Here is a 17513-nt window from a genome sequence, read left to right on the forward strand (position 1 = left end):
CACTTACATTTCAATTCACAAACTTAACTTCTAGGGATTTGAAGCTTGCCTGATTTGATTTTCATGCATTAACTGAAATTAACAACTGTCTGAAGGTACTGTAGGAAATTAACGTAAAACCTTGAACATTTTTGGGAATATGTTGCTAGAGGGGTTGAATCATGTTCACTAAAATCAGTTAAATAGAAAAAGCATTTTAAAGTCATGTTATTGTCACCTAATTTACAGCATGCCGCCTTCATGTTAGAGTTCATCCTTGCTTTACAAACTTTTCTCAGTTAGTTTCCTGCTCTTCAAAGTGAAACGTTCACTCACCGATAGCGTAGAGCTCGATGCCGCTGTCTCTCAGCTTCTGCGAGTTGAAGATAATTTCATCCTGGGACTTTCCGTCAGTGATCAGGACACCAATTCTGCGGGAGTCGTCACGCATTCCCACGTTGGTTTTGAAATTGTTCTCGTGGATGTAGCTCAGAGCCATTCCTGTATTACAGAAATAACAAAGTAATTATGAAAGGCTGTAAACATGAAAAATACTTGTAGATTCCTGATAGTTGTCAATAACAAGAAATCTCGGCTTTTTCCTTTCTAGCTGCATTTGTGACAAATCCAACCAATCTGGGCTAACAAGCAACATAATCTTCAAATCACACTAAGTACATTCATTTTCTCAGTACAATAACAGTTGTACAGGTACAAAGGTAAGCAGCTATCTATGCTGACAAAAATACAAGTTGTATTGAACCAGATTTTGGAGAAAATGTGATGTTTTAAACATACTGGGAATACAGATGGACAGTTGAAAAGTGCTTTTATTTTCAGTGGATATTTTGAGAGATTTGGTGGCATAGTCCTTTAATTTTTCAAAAGAAATTCTACCATCTTATCACACTTTTTAATTACAGCTTTGGGTTTTTTTCTTTGGCTAATGGACCCAAATAAGGAAACGAAATACATTTGGATCCAAAATTTTGAACCCGGTGTGGATTGTTAAGTCACCTGTCATCGTGTTTCCTCCTTTGTATGGCAGGTTGGCTACAGCTTCGAGTAGGGACGCCCTGTTCGGGTGGGCGTTCAGGTGCCACTCGGTCTTTGGATCTCCACTGTACTGAGCCAGACCTGCAGAGAAGACACAGAGATGAGTAAAACACCAAAACACCAATCCTGTCTGTCAGTATCAATTGATACCAATTCAACAGGTTTACTTACTTAGTGAAAATCAGATGTTATGTAGTATCACAGTAAGGCAAATATGCAACAAAGCAGTATTACAACCATTCAGTGAGCTTCATTCATCTAACACAATCACCAGCTAGCAGAAGAAACAGTAACAAAACTAGCGGTTGTACAAGTTGTATTATGAGAACAGCAGTGGCAGTAGTACGATTAGAGCAGAAATGATTGATCGATTTGTTGATCAAGAGAAAATTAATTGGCGACTTTTGGTATCATTTAAATCCTTTTTCAATCGAAAATGCCAAAAATTTGATGGTTCCAGGTTTCTTAGAATTGAGAATTTGCTGCTTTCCTTGGTTTTACATTTTTATAACCTAAATATCTTGGGGTTTTGGACTGTTTTGTTCAAAACAAAACACTGGATGATATTGTGATCATATTTTCATAATTTTTCATTGATTTCAGATGTTTTATAGACAAATCGATTAATCGAGAAAATAATCAGCAGATTAATCGATGAATGAAAATAATCGTTCTAGTAGCGATGGTATTCATGGCAGCATCTGTAGTATTTAAAGTAGTTATAGTAGTAATAGTAGTAGTAATGGAAACAGTAGCAAGAGAAGCTGTAAACACACTGGCAGTAACAGAATGACTAAGAATAGTTTCAGTAGTAAGTAGAAGTAAAAGTTAAATTTGTAGTGACGGTAGTTGCACTAGTCCATGTGCTGAAAGTATTAGTATCAGTAGTAGAGGTGGAACGTGAGTACAGTTTAGAGGTACTGGTTAATATGAGACTTTACACTTTTACTCTTCTACATTTCAGAGGTAAATATTATACTGTTAACTCCACCACTGTACATGTATTTGATGGCTGTGAGTAGCAGTGACTTTGCAGGTCGAGACTACATATCACAAGCTCATAAAATACGATGAACTGCTAAAGTTTAAAAAAAAACAGTATATGAAAGTCACTTAAACTTAAATTTTTCTTGGTTAAAATTCTAAATGCTAGACATTAACTTGTTGTAACAGAGCATTTTTACATTACAGTATATTACATATGGGTTGGAGTACTTTTTCTACCACTCTTAATAGTAGTTTTATTGCATCAGTGGGTAATAGTGGTAATATTTTAAAGTAGGAGCAGTTTTGGCAGTAGTATTAGTATTTGAAAATGATCCTTTAGTGTTATTAATTGAGCTGAATGGCGATTGTAGCTACAGGTAGTAATTACAGCAGTACCAGATGGGGGATGGGTGAGAGCAGTTGTAGTAGGAGCAGTAATGTAATTAGTGATAGTAGTGACAACATTACCAATCTGGACTTTGTCAGGGCCGATGTCAAAGACGCTGACCATGCGAGCGATGAAGTTGCGGATGGTTTTGAAGTTGATGCGACCGATGCTCCAGGAGCCATCGACCAGCAGCACGATGTCGGCCATCGCATTGGTCTTACACTGATTGTCTGTAGAGAGAGAGAGAGTGGGGGAAGGGGGCAAATAAGCGAGACGCCTGATACATTACGGACACCCACCACGAGTGTCCGTTCACTCTTTTATGAGCTGTTTAAGATGAATGTGTGCGACAAGAAAAAGTGAGAGGAAAAATATGCAACAGAGGATTTTGGGATCAACAGGGAAGAGAAGGAGTACATCACAAAACTCTCATAATCACAAGTGGAAGATGTTTATACAGCAGAATGTATTACACGGCATTATGTAACACAAATAATTCACACTCATAACACATTGTGTAACAGCTGTCATTTCTACGCGGAAGGATTAACTGCTCTCTCTTCAGGGCCTTTTTTTTTTTTTTTTTCCTTCTTCCAGCCGTCGTTTTGGTTTTTCACATCCAGCGGCGAATCAGCCCTGTGGTCTTTTCTCTCTGGCTGTCCTCTCCAGCAGCAGGAGTTAGCCTCTCTGATACTGTGATATACGAGGCCTCCTGCTCCCCAAAGTTACTGCACATTCTTGCTCCAGGCACCTGTTTGGGTGAAAAATGGCTGCTTTCTTCCTCTTTTCTAGGATGACATGCCCGGCAGACGCCGAGCGATTAAAAACCCGGCCCCTGTGTGTGCAATTGAAAATAGGTTAGGAGACAATTGATTTAATTTTTTTGTTCTTTTTCAGCAGGCCGCAGAAACAGATGCTTGATGCTAAGAGGAACTGAGTCGGATGCTTGGCCACAGTCTGTTTGAGTTATACCACCACCGGTAAACAACATGCTCATGTGTCCCTCCGACATTCATTAATAAAAACAGATGTCATAAACAGAGGCAGCTTTAAGAGGCATCTAATATGCTGCAGACGACTGCTGGATCCAGTGTCTCTGGGTTTGAGTCTCAGAAAATAAATATCCAGCATAGTCTGACTGTGGTATATAAATCACTGGTGTTCTCCAGAATCCTGCAGCAATTCTGATTTTTGTTGTTTTTGCTCTCAGGCCAGGAGCTGACGTCGCCTTTAACACGTAAAGAAATAACAGTTTCACTCCAAAATCACAAAAATCCATCGTTTGAGATAATCTCATGTGTTGACAGAAAAACTGACGGAAAAAAATACTGTGTCAAAGTTATATTAGCCTTTTGTTTTCAAAATGGGATCGATACTGTGAATCTATATAATTTAGTCGACATGGCTATCATCACTTTTCTGATGTGTGGTGTGTGGTTTGTGGTTTGTATTTATGCCTCATTTGATGCCCAATGTCATAGTTTAATTCCGCTTTCACTGAAACCTCTTTACATCACATAAATGTACATTTGAACAAGTTTTATGTTGATCCAGTATCTGTTCGACCATGTATTTGGTCTAAAAATGCCATTATAAATTTAAATAGTTACAGTGAATAAACAAATATGATTCTATTTCCAATTTCAATGTCAATTTGTTCAAAATTGTTTAAAACGTGACTTTATTCCAGGCCCACTCTTTATTTCACATGTCAGTTGATTCAACTGAATGTTGCTGGAAACAAGTAAAGTTTTCTCACTTCTCTGTCGGGTTTTTCACACTTTGTTTAAAAAAGAGGTTTTAAAAAGGAATAAAGCATTTAACAACCTGTAAAAAATAAGGTTTTTGCAACATATGAAGGACGCCTCGAAGTAGCTCTGCCAGACCATATGGACCTATCAGAAAGTCTGGATTAAAGCCTCCACTAAGCAGTCTGCCATGTGAGAGCTGCTGCTGCAGTTTAATATGTGAGGATCTCCGAGTGGAACCTCGGTGGAACATCCTGGCCTGTTCCTCACTCGGTGGGCAGTCGGTCACCATGTCTGCTCCCCATTACAGCAGGAATTTCTGCCCAGGGTCAGCCCCTCCTCGGGGTCTTATGAGAAGCATAACATTTTCCTAGCCGCATGCGTCCCAATGGCAGCTAACACTCTGGATCATAAAAAATTCTGTAATTGCAAGCAGAGCCCCCTTTTTTCCACTTCAGACAACATAAAAATGGGAAATATCTACTTTTGCATGACTAAAAAAAAAAAGCATTTGGGCAGCAGATATTGAGCTCAGCAGTAAGTCATTGGGAGCTAATGAAGAAAATGTATGTGGCAACACCATTAAAGGTCAGCGAGTCATGGGGTGGCTGCTCACACGCTGGCAAATATGTGAGTCCGTCTGGAGATACATGCAAATGAGCAATTCATAAACGTTAGTGTCAACACTTCAGCACATGTCTGCTAAATGGCATGTCATTTAGCTCCGGATCAAACTCCAAACGATATGAGGGAGGTGAGGAAACTTGAGCCAAGCAGCTCAAAATAATTTGTACTAATTATATTCATATGTGTCTAATTTCAACAGAGACAGTGATATTAACTCCCTTCGACAACAAATAATTCAACTTTCTGGTACTAATCTGGGCAGCATTTCAGAGTCAGACCATTCATCTGCTGCTCTGAAATGACTTGGATCCAAGAGCGTCTGGTCTGCAGGCCTCCTCTATAGAGCTGCTAATAGAATGTAATGTGTAGTGTGGTGGAGTTATCAGCTTTTACCAGAAAGACTGAGATTAGGAGGATCAGGAGCGTCAGAGAGAGTCGTCTTCTCCTCTCCTGCCAGAGGCGTACTCTGCCCTCCGTCATACACCCCAAACACTGCCACTGAGTACTTTGTTCCTGCCCTGAGGGAAAAAGGAAATCACATAAACCTACATCAATCTTTCACAATCCCCATTAGAAGACTTTGATGCCAAAATGAAAAGAAAAAAAAAATAGTTCATGATAGAAGAAAAGCTTAACCGCACACTGCTGAATTGTTCCCAATGCATTAATTCCGACATGGACACGGCAATGTTTCGACCACTGTTGGTCTTCTTCACCTGAAGATTTTGGAACAATTTATCAGTGTGTGGGTACTCTGTTGTTCATTTGTGTGCTTTTTGTTACCCAGCAGCTGCAAAAATGTATGAATGTGCTTGTGCCCACTGATAATTGCGTCTTTAAAAATAAGAGCCCTTAACTTGTAACAAGAAAACTTTTACTGGATCTTCTGCAACTGCAACTTTCACTTGAATTTCACTCAAAAAAGCCGTCCAAAGTGTTATTACAAAATGACTCACAGCAGGTAATATTAAGCAGCACAAGGAAAGTTTGTAAAACTAGGTGCTTATTAGCCTAATACTTTAGAGATCATGGATTTGTAGCTGTGTCAAAATGGTTCCTATTCCCTTAATACAATTTGGTTAAATTATAATGAGATAATTATATTTAGAATAAATGTGATGTTATAATGTGGACACAATTCAGTAAGTTGCAAAACAAATTATGTTAGTAATGACTTGAAAAGAATATATTTTTTGATGGTCGGTTGCAGAGCACGGCTAGGTGAGTTTTTGGGGTTGCTAGGGCGTTTTTTAGGTGGATGCGATGTGCTTACTCTCATGTTCTGGGTGGTTGCTAGGGCTTTACTAGGTGGTTGCTAGGGTGGTAAAGGTAGTCACAAGTGCATGTTTGGCAAGTTCTGTTGGCTCAGGTGATACTGTGCACCTGAGTCATCTTCTTCATCCTAATGTTTCTAGTCTACATTTCTGGGCAACTCTCTAATGAATGCATGACATTCTTTAAAATATTTAAATATCTAATAATAAGGAAAGCTCACCTGAGTTCCTCTAGAACAACGGTGTTATCATAGGGGCCAACAACCATCTCCCCCAAGTCAACATCATCCCCAGATGGGTGAAACGTCACCTTGTAGCCCCTAACTTCTCCGGGTGATGGATCCCAGGAGACTCTGAAACTGTTCTTGGTGGGCTCTGAGGTCTGAAGGTTACGGGGAGCCTTGTAGGGCGACACTGAAATAAAAGAACCCGCCCAGAACTTCAGGACAAACTTGTGCAAAGTACAATTCAACACAACTCCAACTCTTGCCAGAAGTTTTTAAGCCACACCACATTCAAGCCAGTTTCTCATTAGTCCATAATACAATTCCTTGAACCCGGTGTCATTCATTAAAAAGCCCAGTGTCATGCTGTGTGTTAGTAATGCTAGCGTGTGATTGAGCATGTGTTTAACTGTGATTTTAGTGTTCTGGTGAAAAGACGCTGCTTCTCTGCAGCGTTGCAGCACCTGTAGTGTGAGAAATATTCATCTTAACAAGTCATTTAAACTTGGAGTTAGGCCTAAAATCTTATTTATGGTGGAGCAATGGGAAAAAATCTGCCACTTGGGTGATAGAATCCCATTTGTGTTCAAGACTGCATGACTTGCCTTAAAGTTTCTCCAGAAACAAGTGACAATTTCTTCAAACAAGCCAGGTTTCTCCAGTTGTTTCGTAACAGACATTTAATAGGAGAACATCTGGGAAGCCAACTGAGATAGAAGTGAACATATCCTTATCCTGACCTTAAGGGGATCATGGGGATTTTTTCTACTTAAACCAAAGTATAGATGTCTCTTTTTTCTCTTTATGAACAGTTTGGAAGTATACTAGCCTAGCTCAAATGTATTGGGTGTCAGTGTAATCAAACATTAGCTCATTTGAAAATTTAAGAAATACACCTTTAAGAATTTGTACATATTGACCTAGCATGGAGATTGGAGGGCACTTTTATACTGACAGTTTAGTACAAATTGGAGGGTGTGCATAAAAATGTGATAATATGGAGGCTTTTTCCTAAACCAGTGAATCTTTAACTAATCAGATTCTGTTATACTGAATGAAGGATCAACAACGTGAAAAAATGGCTGATCTGAACAGACAGAATTATACACTACTTCGCTAATTTAAGAAGAAATGCAGCTTGATCCCATTGATCCAACAATTGAAAAAAAGTTAGGCTCATCAAGTTTATGAGTTCAAGTTTGTTTGTATGTAGTAACATCGCCTGAAAGCCAAATCAAACACTAAATTTTAACATCCAATTTGACTAGCCAATCCCAAAAGTGCCTTTAACTCTAATGGGATCCATAATAAGCTGAAATCACCTCGGCAGCAGATTGTTTAAATTCCATTCCACCAACAATAATGTTTTAAGACTGAACTGAGATTTAAACGTCTTGGTTAAGATGGACATGTTTCTGCAGTGTACTGTTTCTCATAGGGTTGAATTATGGACCAACGTACGTGTCGTTCCTACTCCTTGCCTTGCTTTTCCTTCCCCGCGCTTGTAGATGGGGTGAACAGTGATGTTGTAAGTGGTCGTATGCTGTAGGCCCTTCATGACGGTTGAGGTGGCTGATCCAGGGACCTTGATGGGCACTTCTTTGCCTCCATTTATGGGAAAATGCTTCAGACGGTAGTTGAGAACCTTGCCTGGCGCCGGCGTCCACGTGACTCTCATGGTTTGCTCAGTCTCGTCTGACACGGTCAGCTTTTTACCAGCAGCGGAGGCTGAGAACAAAGAATACATTTTCAAAACAGGATCCAGATCATTTAGTGTCCTCCTAAGACATTTGTTAAGTAACTCTGGACTGACCAACAGGAACCCTTGAATTTAAGATGACATTCTTTGCCAAAGCTTAGTATCCTTCAAGAAAAACTGGTTTACTTAATCTTGGGTTTCATTTGCGGCTATTGGCTCTATTAGTCATGATAACAGTTTTCACCAAAGCAGTTGCTGAGATATCTGAATGTGGTGACATTACCATAAGTAGGTTCAATGTGACATCAAACACGAGCAGTCAGGTGATCAGACAGGTTGTAAACAAGGTGATGATTAGTTTTGCTTGATCAGCTACCAATTTATTTGGAGGTAGTGTGCATAACTACGGTAAAAATGGTAGGTAAAGCGCTTTGGTCTATACAGTGTTATCACAATTGATAGAAATGACAAAAATAAAAACGAACCATAGTTTTCCTTTAAATTTGACATTACTATAGTCATATACTGCCAAATGTAATTTTGTCAGAGCAGAAACAGGCTTAACAGACTTAAATGTGAAACATTTTCATGCTTTTCCTCATATTTAGACTTGAATGGAATTAAATAAAAATGTCTCAGTTCAGGCTCAAAGGCTTCCCACCTATTCATCATATTAGAGGTGGATGCCACTGACTAGCTGATAATAATAAAATTCTAGTTTGTAACATACAGCACACTGGTAAACTTAACAGTGGCCAAAGCCAAAATTCGCAATTAATTGAGCTTGGTTATGAAAAATGAAAATTTCAGATTTTTTTAGGCCCGGAAATAAATATAGAAAATACACAAAACCTATGTTTGACTGTTAAGATACAAAAATGCTTCTTGTATAAAATATAAAAGATCAAATAGATCTACTGGCACAGTGAAATTAAGATATTTGTCAATAGTTTTTCAACACTCAAAGTCAACTTCTGTTCAATCCACCAGATTTTAAACATCATTCATTCTCCCATCACTTCATTAACCTTCACTTCCTTATTTGTCAGTTTTAAAATATAGAACAGTTTTTATGTTCTGTGTGTACAGTACTGTACTATACACACCAGTCTTCTTGAGGCTATTAAACAGCCAATCATTTAGTTATTTTCAATTTAAACCCTCAAAATAATTTATCCCTTGTTATTTTCAGGCCACTTGTGGTTTCCCTTTATGTTCCTTCAGTAATCGTTATGGATTCATAACTGCAGGCTTCAGCTTCATGCCAAAACTAATTGGTTATGAATTAGGCATTTACCCAGAAGTGATCAGTTGAGAGGAAATCCTAACCACATTTTCCTTTTCCCTCAAAACAACCAAAGCCCTACAAAATGAAATTAACTTATTCCGATGATTCTGCAAGTGGTTGAAAAAAACTTTGCAAGGGAATGATATGTACATTTAATGATCCCAAGGAAAGTTTTTTGATTTCACTCTGGAGAATTTTTATTGGCGGAAAAAAATATGGCATCCAACTTTTCAATGTGTTGATTGATTCAAGCAAATCTGCGAACCTAGTTCTGCTGGAGGGATGCATCAAGGAACAATATGTACGTGTTGTTTTTGGTGGCACGTTTGTGTAGATTTGGACTGTTTGATCAATCAATCAATTTATTTGTCACATGTAATCATATAAGATACAATCACAGTGAAATGTAATCCTGCCAGTTCCTTCAATTTGTGCATTAAAAAGAGTTTAAATAGAATAGGAATAGACATATGTGCATGATTTAAGGGCTGGGCAGTGACCTCATTTAGGATCCTAGTGGCCTGAGGGTATCCGGTACCTTCTTCCCAACCACAGCAGGGAGAAAAGGCCGTTATCGGGGTGGTTGGGGGCTTTAATGATTGTCCTAGCCTTATTCTGGCAGCGCCTGATGTAAATATCCTTTATCTTTTATCCTTAAGAGCACCACATATTGTATGGTCAGCCGAACGAACCACACTTTGCAGGGCCTTGTGGTCCTGTTTGGTGCTGGTTCACCAGGCAGTGATGTTCCCCATCAGGATGCTCTCAATGGTGAAGGAGTAGAAATTCCTCAGTATCTGAGAGGATACCTGGAATTTCCTCAAGCGTCTGAGGTGAAACAGTCTCTGCCTTGCCTTTCTCGCCACTGAGTCAGTACATAGCACCCAGGTCAGGTCCTCTGTGATGTGGACATCAAGGTACTTGAAGCAGTCCAACCTCTGCACCAAGATTTCTAATGTGTGCGGATGTAGTAAGGAATGTGTTGACATTTTTGGTGAGTGTCTTGCCTCTTATGTAATATGTCAGTATGCTGTCCACGGTGCGTCATTCACAAGACACACACGTTGAACCAATATTTTCCTCAGCCTTGAGTAGGTTTATTTCTGTGTGAATAACGCAGCAAAACTGTCACCATGTTGGTGTTTCATTCAAAATTATAATTTGAATCAAAATTGAAAATTTTAATTAGATTTGGTCTATTTCCATTGACCAGAAAGAAGAAACCTTTTAGAGTATGCCAACAGTATGATTATGCAAGCTCTGAATGTCTGTTTGACATAAGGAAGTATTGAATCTACTTTGACTCATATTTATATGGTACACTGCCTTGTGATCCAAACATAGTATTTTCTGCCAAATGTTTAACACTGAGAATATACTAAAAGCTTCCAAAACTTACCTCTGAGGGTCAAAGAAATGGGTTCATGACTTTGAACACTGACTTTTAAACACCTGGACTGACCCCAACCCATAGACTATATATAAAAATGGATGACCTGTCTCCACTTCCTGCCTCTATGCCAAAGTGAAGCCAAAATATCTTGTTTTGAGGAGCTGCTATCTTGCTTGTGTGACATTATTTGCAACCAGAGTCTGTGCAGTAGAGTCAGGTGGTGGGATGGTGGCCCACGGCCCCTCAGCTGTCCCGCTGCCTGACTGAGGATTTAGAGCGGCTGTCACAGCTGTCAATCATGACATCACACCCTCTTTTTAGATAGTCCAATCAGAAAGATGAGCACTTGAACATACATCAGTTTGATAAGAACTACCTAAAATGACAGAAACTATCTTTAGGAAAAATTTATTTGACATGCACTTTGAGTTTTTAGTTTGGCCCATGTCCCATCTGCTAACATGGAGGGGTATGACCTGTACTACAACTAGCTACCCTACCGGGGGCAATCAAGCTGTTTTGGCTTCACTTTTGGGGAACTGTCATGTTGTCCATCTTTATATAGAGTTTATGCCACAACCAGGCTGCAAAGATGACTTCAATGCAACCAATCACTGTGCCTTCAAGCAATGCTTTAACCTCCAAGAGGTTCAGTAGAACTACCCATTTCTCCATATATACGGTATTTTGGGTAAATATAAACTACAATTCAAAATACATACAATACACAGGAGAGGCTGTGTTTTGAGTGATACAGAACTTTCTCAAGGTGGACCTGCTTTGGAAACAGAAAATAATCTAATTGGTCACCTGTTTTACATTTGAAAACATGTAATGTCAGGTTCAAGTGAGCTGTGGCAAGTTGCATGGGCTGGTTAGCTTTACTGACTTCTCAAAACTAGCCTGCATATTCAACCTGCATACCTTATAGATATACAAAAATATTCCAAGGTGAGGTATCAAAAAAGGGTCTTCATCAGTACCAAAGCTGGTATCACACCAGCATTAGCATAAAAAAAATTCAAAATTCTAGCCTACAGAGAGCCAAATCGCATTTGTACCTCTGATGCTAGTAGCTAGCAACAGAGACTAGCTAGGAGGAGCTGTAGGGCTTCGACTCTCCATGGCTGTCTAAGCTCTTTTATTTGGAATTGTGAAGCACTTTGTAAGCCAGGTTTTGAAAAGTGCTATATTAATAAAGTCTTATCACTAGTTAGGTAATCTACTGACGTTGAACTTAACCAATGACATTATTTTTGCCCCCAGAGCACATTCAATAATGTTTATGTCTGCTTGAGTTCAAATTCTTACCATCAGTGGTTTCCTGTCCTGTGAGTGGGTCGCTGTCTTTGTGACCGTACGCTGCGACCACAGAGACCTGGTAGAGCGTCTCTGGGGTCAGATTTTCCAGCACAGTGTTGGTTTCATCTCCTGGCACCATTTTTTCTCCAGTCTCCTTGGAAAACATCGACTTCCATCGAACACGGTACATCTTGACCTTCCCGGGAGCCGGAGTCCAAGACACTGCAAAGCTGGTGTCGGTCACGTCGCTGGTGACCAGATTTTTAGGAGGGCCAACCTCTGAAAACCACAAAGAAAGGGAGGGATTATATGAATGTGTATAACTCTCTATAGTTAATGTAAAAAGTACAGTACAAAAAACATGTACAGTACCAGTCAAAAGTTTGTACTGTATATAAGAAAATAGAAAGTAATTAATGCTTTATACTTATGTAGTTCAGATAACGTGTTAGTGAAGCATTCTCCTTGAAAAAAGGGTATTTGTATTACGAAGGTTTTTTTCTATGCATTTAGAGTCTGGACCAACATAAAAAGGTTTTGCACACAAATTGCACCCCCACATCCCCAATTTCCTCCCAGTTCACTACAGATGTTTTGAAACTCAACTGTGAGCAATTTTAATATTGTATAAAGTCATACAGGCTGGGTTGCTCACATGTTCTTTCCAGTATTTGTCAGTTTTTTATAAATCCGTCTTCCCTTTAAAACAAAGGAACCATTTGGATGTGCTGGCAGATCAGATTATTTTTTTAAATGGAAACTATTAAAAGGCCATCAAGTGGACAGCCGAACTGAACAGCTCACCACAACTATAAAGGGCAGAGAGGACTGAAGAAACACATGTCAGGAGCTGCCCAGACTGAATGGATTTTAAAAATATATTTCGGAGGACATTTTAAGCATTTCTTGCTTCATTAGAGTGTACAGAGTGGAGGGAGACAGGAGACGTGGGATAGGAAAGAAATAAAACATGTCAGGAACCGGACGAACCCACTGAGCCAACAGGATAACACTGGAAGGAAGAAATCTCTCTTCTTGTAGTTCATTAGACAGCTTTACTTCATCAACTCATAATAACAGTTCACCTTTCTTGATCAATTGTCAACTGGAAATTTGATATTAACATTTTGCAGACAGGTTCAAATTAACTTATTTTGTTTTAACTAGCTTGTTTTCAGTTCAGCTGCTTGGTGACCTTACGTCACCCTTTCTTTTTTGTAGGTTTTATGAACTTTGAGTGTATGAATGGTTCTCTAACTTCAAGGAAAATTCTGGTTTATTATTCCAGTTTTGGTCTTATTTTTGTCGCTTTCACCACTGTTTCAATTTAAACTGTTAAGTCAGTCTTTGATGAATGTTTACAACAGACATTTTGGCTATTAATTTTACTGTTAGCCTTCGTTTTCTCTTTCAAATAAGTTCTGCCTTGTCTGACTGCTTTCCAGCAATGCTGCAGCATTCCGGGATCTCAGTAATTAACTTGGTGAGTTAAATGTTATTATGACAGATAATTTGCCAAAATTACATAAAAGAAACTCTTAGTAGTCATAAATCTGAATTATACTTTAAACCTCTTATAAATCTTGATTCCAGTGTTATTCTGGAAGAACTATTTGTAAAACCAATCTCATTTTAATCCTGAAGCTTTGTTTTTACTAACTAATAATTTCAGTTCTTGGTTTTGCTCCAGTAGGTGTTGCCTGAGAATGCAGGTTCATCCTTCATACACCTCAGTCTAAAGAAAAATACTCAACCACTAGGAAGGTTAACATGAGATTTGTGTGGGTGTTCGTGGTCCCTAAAGTTTGCTTACAATAATTTCTGGTGCCCCCAATTTCCTCTAATGCCACCATCAGGCCAAAATGTCTCATTGCGCACAAGAAATATCGACGGCCATGTTGGTAACACAACATTAAACAAACACATTCATGAACTCTTTGAATTTTGGACACCTCATAGCTTTCTTTTGCACAACCCTCAGGATAAATTGTCAACAACTCCAAACAAACAAATTCCAAGACTCCTTTCATTTTTATGACCCCCATGGCCTTTGCTTCTTGCACCAGCTTCAAAAGAAACTTCTTTTATTTTCCTTCAGTGGCTCCACTGGTAAGGCTATGAGAATAATTATCAACATGTTGTTTTTTTACAACCGACATTTTCACATTTTGGTGTGTAATGAACATTGTAGGCTGTTGGGGTTGCTAGCACGGCTTTGGTGGCTTAATCTGTTTTTGGTTTTTGATTGTTTCTCCTTCAACTTGGCCACCTGTAACCATAGTAACCATTTTCAAAAGAAAATACCTCTTCTCTGTGCAGTGGTGAAAGCAGGTAAAAAAAAAGGCGGGGGGGAATGATATTACTGCTCCACTGTGACTTGTTTAAAACAAGTCTTGTTTAAACAAGATAATTTAGTTTGCACAGAGCAACTACAGGAAAATAGGAAAGGTTCCAAACATACTGTGAGTTTTATCCCCCAATTTAACCCTAAAACCTTAACCAAATTCTAAGTCAAACTTTAACCGGTAAACAGACTAAATGAGATCACTTTGCAAAGATGTGCTCACTCAGAAACTGGTTCTTACACAGATGGTAAATCATAAACAGACAAATACACACAAACTGACTGTTGACAGTGTTGTAGTGTTGTGGTGTTTTCAGAGGTTTTCATGTTGCCTGACCTCGACTCAACTCTGACTGCTGAGGCACACAGAAGCCAAAATCCCAAGATTTAGATTTGTTTAACCGACTGAGACCAAATCTAATCCCCACCACCGCAGCTCACGTTGCTGCAAGCAGACATATGGTGACTTTCCTATAGACAGCAGACCGCTGGAAATATTTGTGAATGATGGAGGAGAAGGAGGAGGAGGAGGGAGGTTCGATATCAAATTATAATCCTTTTTCAGTTTTGGAGTAGGTGACAGCATGTACAGAGGAGGCGCTGGAAAGACTGAGGAGTAAAGTTTCCACAACGTGATAATTATCACAAAATATCAGATCCAGATATATAATCAAGGGAGTGAGCATGAAATAAATCATATTCCAGCTTTTGCAAATTGATACAGATCTTCGGAGAAAGGGGACAAAAAGAAAAACACCAGGCTCTCGCAATGTTTATAGTCGGAAAAACGTCAAGTTTCTGGACTGCATTCAAAACAACAAAATTCAGGATACTTCATTCATTTACACAATTTTCTATGTGCACACTGACGAGGGCCAGAGAGCCAAAATCTGAGTGTGACTCTACATCGAAAGAGTAAATATAAAAACACAAAATAAGTGAAATGAAATGAACCTGGATGTCACTGAGTGCAGGCCGTTTTTCTTTATGCTAACCGGAAATGTCATTTTGATCGTGTGCAAAACATGTGGCCAGACATAAGGATGAGCCGTTTGTTATGGAAAACTCTATTAGTGAGTTAAGTTATAAAAAAGCATACATATATACTGATTTTACAAAGGTTAGGCTTTCAAATTGACAAGCTGCATCTGATTTAAAGTATTTCTGACTAAGATACCAGAAATAAAACATCAAAGTTTATATTACTACTATAAAACCTCACTTCCAATCTTGGATATATTGTGATCTGCTTCATTAATGCATACATCTGTCGGTTTATTTTTGTCTGTCATTGCACATGTCCTGCTGGGTCGCCGTCACTCAGTCTTCACCGCACAGACGCCACTGCAGCCACCATTAGCAGGCAGCTGGGAGCTTTGCACAGCTGCTGCCATTTTTTATCTGCTTCAAGCAGCGCTGTCTCTCAAAGCTGGAAGCCGAGTCTGGAGGCTTTCGAAAATAACAGCCGCAGACAGCCATCAGATGGGAGTATGGAATATCTGGTGCTCTGCAGACGTCGCCTGAAACGCACTCAGACCCCTTTTTTTTTTTTTTTTCCACAGTCCATCACGATGCAAATCTGAACTAAACCACAGGAAATTCAATGCAGTTTTGAAGATATTTCCACTGCTCTGCATGCCTCCCTCGTCCATCTATCCATCTATCATCTATGCCTGTCTATCTCTATCCATCTGTTTATCTATCTTCAGAAATTAAAACTACACATACAGTACATAGTATAGATAATTATTTGACAGCATTTAAAAATTTAAGAGATCTTCAAAGTGTTATTTGGGGGGGGAAGAATACTGTCTGCAGTTTAAAGTTTTTAATTTTGTCATTTTTAAATGTGCTTTTTCACTTGTTTATTGCTGGACGTGTTGTTTTCTTGCATTTTCTGCTTCCATCCAATCTTACCACTAACGTTTTGAGAACAAAACAAAGCAAAAACAATGCAGCCTTTTCATCCAATATAGTGAATTTGATAAATTATTAGCTGTGACTTTTATCTTCTTTTAGATTCAAAAAATTTCAGAAATCATGCACTAAATTTGATCATAAAAACTGATCCTTAAAACGCTCACAGAAACGGAAATTCTATAATAATTTTCCAAGATAACTAGACAAACTCCATCTGCTGAGGAAGGCTGTGTAATATTAGCAAAAGCTCCAGAACTAAATGGACTTTGTGGTGTTTTCAATAAATTTCAGAAGGTATTGGGTTGATTTTTTTTTTATACCATCTCCATTTTTATAATAAAATGTGGTTAAGATTTAGCTTTGAGTTTGAATCGAGTCGACATTGATGAGTGAAGAACCCAACAGTTGAGTTGCAGTTAAAAACATTTATCTGGAAACAGAAAACGTCTGATGGGTTTAATCTCAGTGGCCCGATCCAAAGAACCAGATACAGCTGAAGTGCAGCTTCAGCTCTCAGAGGAAGTAAAATAATTATCTGCCGACTAACATGATTGACAATTCATCTTCTTTATACTTTTATTTTAAAAGATTTCATATGTTGTTCTCTAAGCAGCAAAGTCTCTCTTGTGCTCTCTGATGCAAAACTAGACGAGGAGACAGAAGCTGCGTCCCAATCATGCTAGTATTTGCTACATGCTCTTCACAGTGTACTGCTTTGTAGTTAGAATACAAGAAATCAGCATGCAGCATGCTTGTTTTATATTAGGAGGAAATTATGCAATACATGCGCTATGCAAAGGCAATCAGACTGTGACATCAGAATGCTAAAGTAAACAAATTTTCCTGGAGCTCTTTTACCACCAACTTATTATTATTACATAAGCAGTGAGTGGCGCCTCCATTTCCCTTTAGTGCACACTCAGAATCCGAAAGTTCTTAGTTAGCATACCAACTATTTAAAATATACTTAATTTTGTCACTTTTGCAGTGTGAACAAACTAAATACTCAGAACCTGCTTAGAATTAGCGTGTAGTGTGGATGGATTTGGGACACAGCTTCAGTTTGGGACTCTCTGCTATGAAACCTTACAGTCACAGTGGAAAGTCTCTTGGCGTGTTACTTTGTATAAACTTGGCTACTTGACATGTTCCATCTACCATCAGCCATTTAAAGCACCCTGAAGTGCAGCAAGTGACTGCAGTTTTCGTGTGGGTGGCCCAGATGGGAGGGAAAAAAAGGTAACTTGAAGAGAGATCCCTTTTTTTGTTTGTTTGTTTGTTCGT

The 17513-nt window shown here is 38.8% G+C and overlaps 1 protein-coding gene across 4 annotated transcripts in view; it reads right to left on the bottom strand.

Annotated features, from left to right (window-relative positions):
* col12a1b (collagen, type XII, alpha 1b) overlaps positions 1-17513 on the bottom strand; it is a 152343-nt gene that overhangs the window by 104323 nt on the left and 30507 nt on the right. For all 4 annotated transcript variants that reach the window (XM_067572009.1, XM_067572007.1, XM_067572006.1 and 1 more), the window contains exons 14-20: positions 11975-12244; positions 7745-8011; positions 6281-6473; positions 5179-5303; positions 2491-2640; positions 997-1116; positions 316-480 (exon numbers count right to left, since the gene is read on the bottom strand). In XM_067572009.1, the coding sequence (XP_067428110.1) occupies positions 316-480; positions 997-1116; positions 2491-2640; positions 5179-5303; positions 6281-6473; positions 7745-8011; positions 11975-12244 (1290 nt within the window). The remainder of the gene's footprint in view (positions 1-315; positions 481-996; positions 1117-2490; positions 2641-5178; positions 5304-6280; positions 6474-7744; positions 8012-11974; positions 12245-17513) is intronic.

The sequence above is a fragment of the Thunnus thynnus genome, chromosome 18, assembly GCF_963924715.1.
Source record: "Thunnus thynnus chromosome 18, fThuThy2.1, whole genome shotgun sequence".
Taxonomy (NCBI): Eukaryota; Metazoa; Chordata; class Actinopteri; order Scombriformes; family Scombridae; genus Thunnus; species Thunnus thynnus.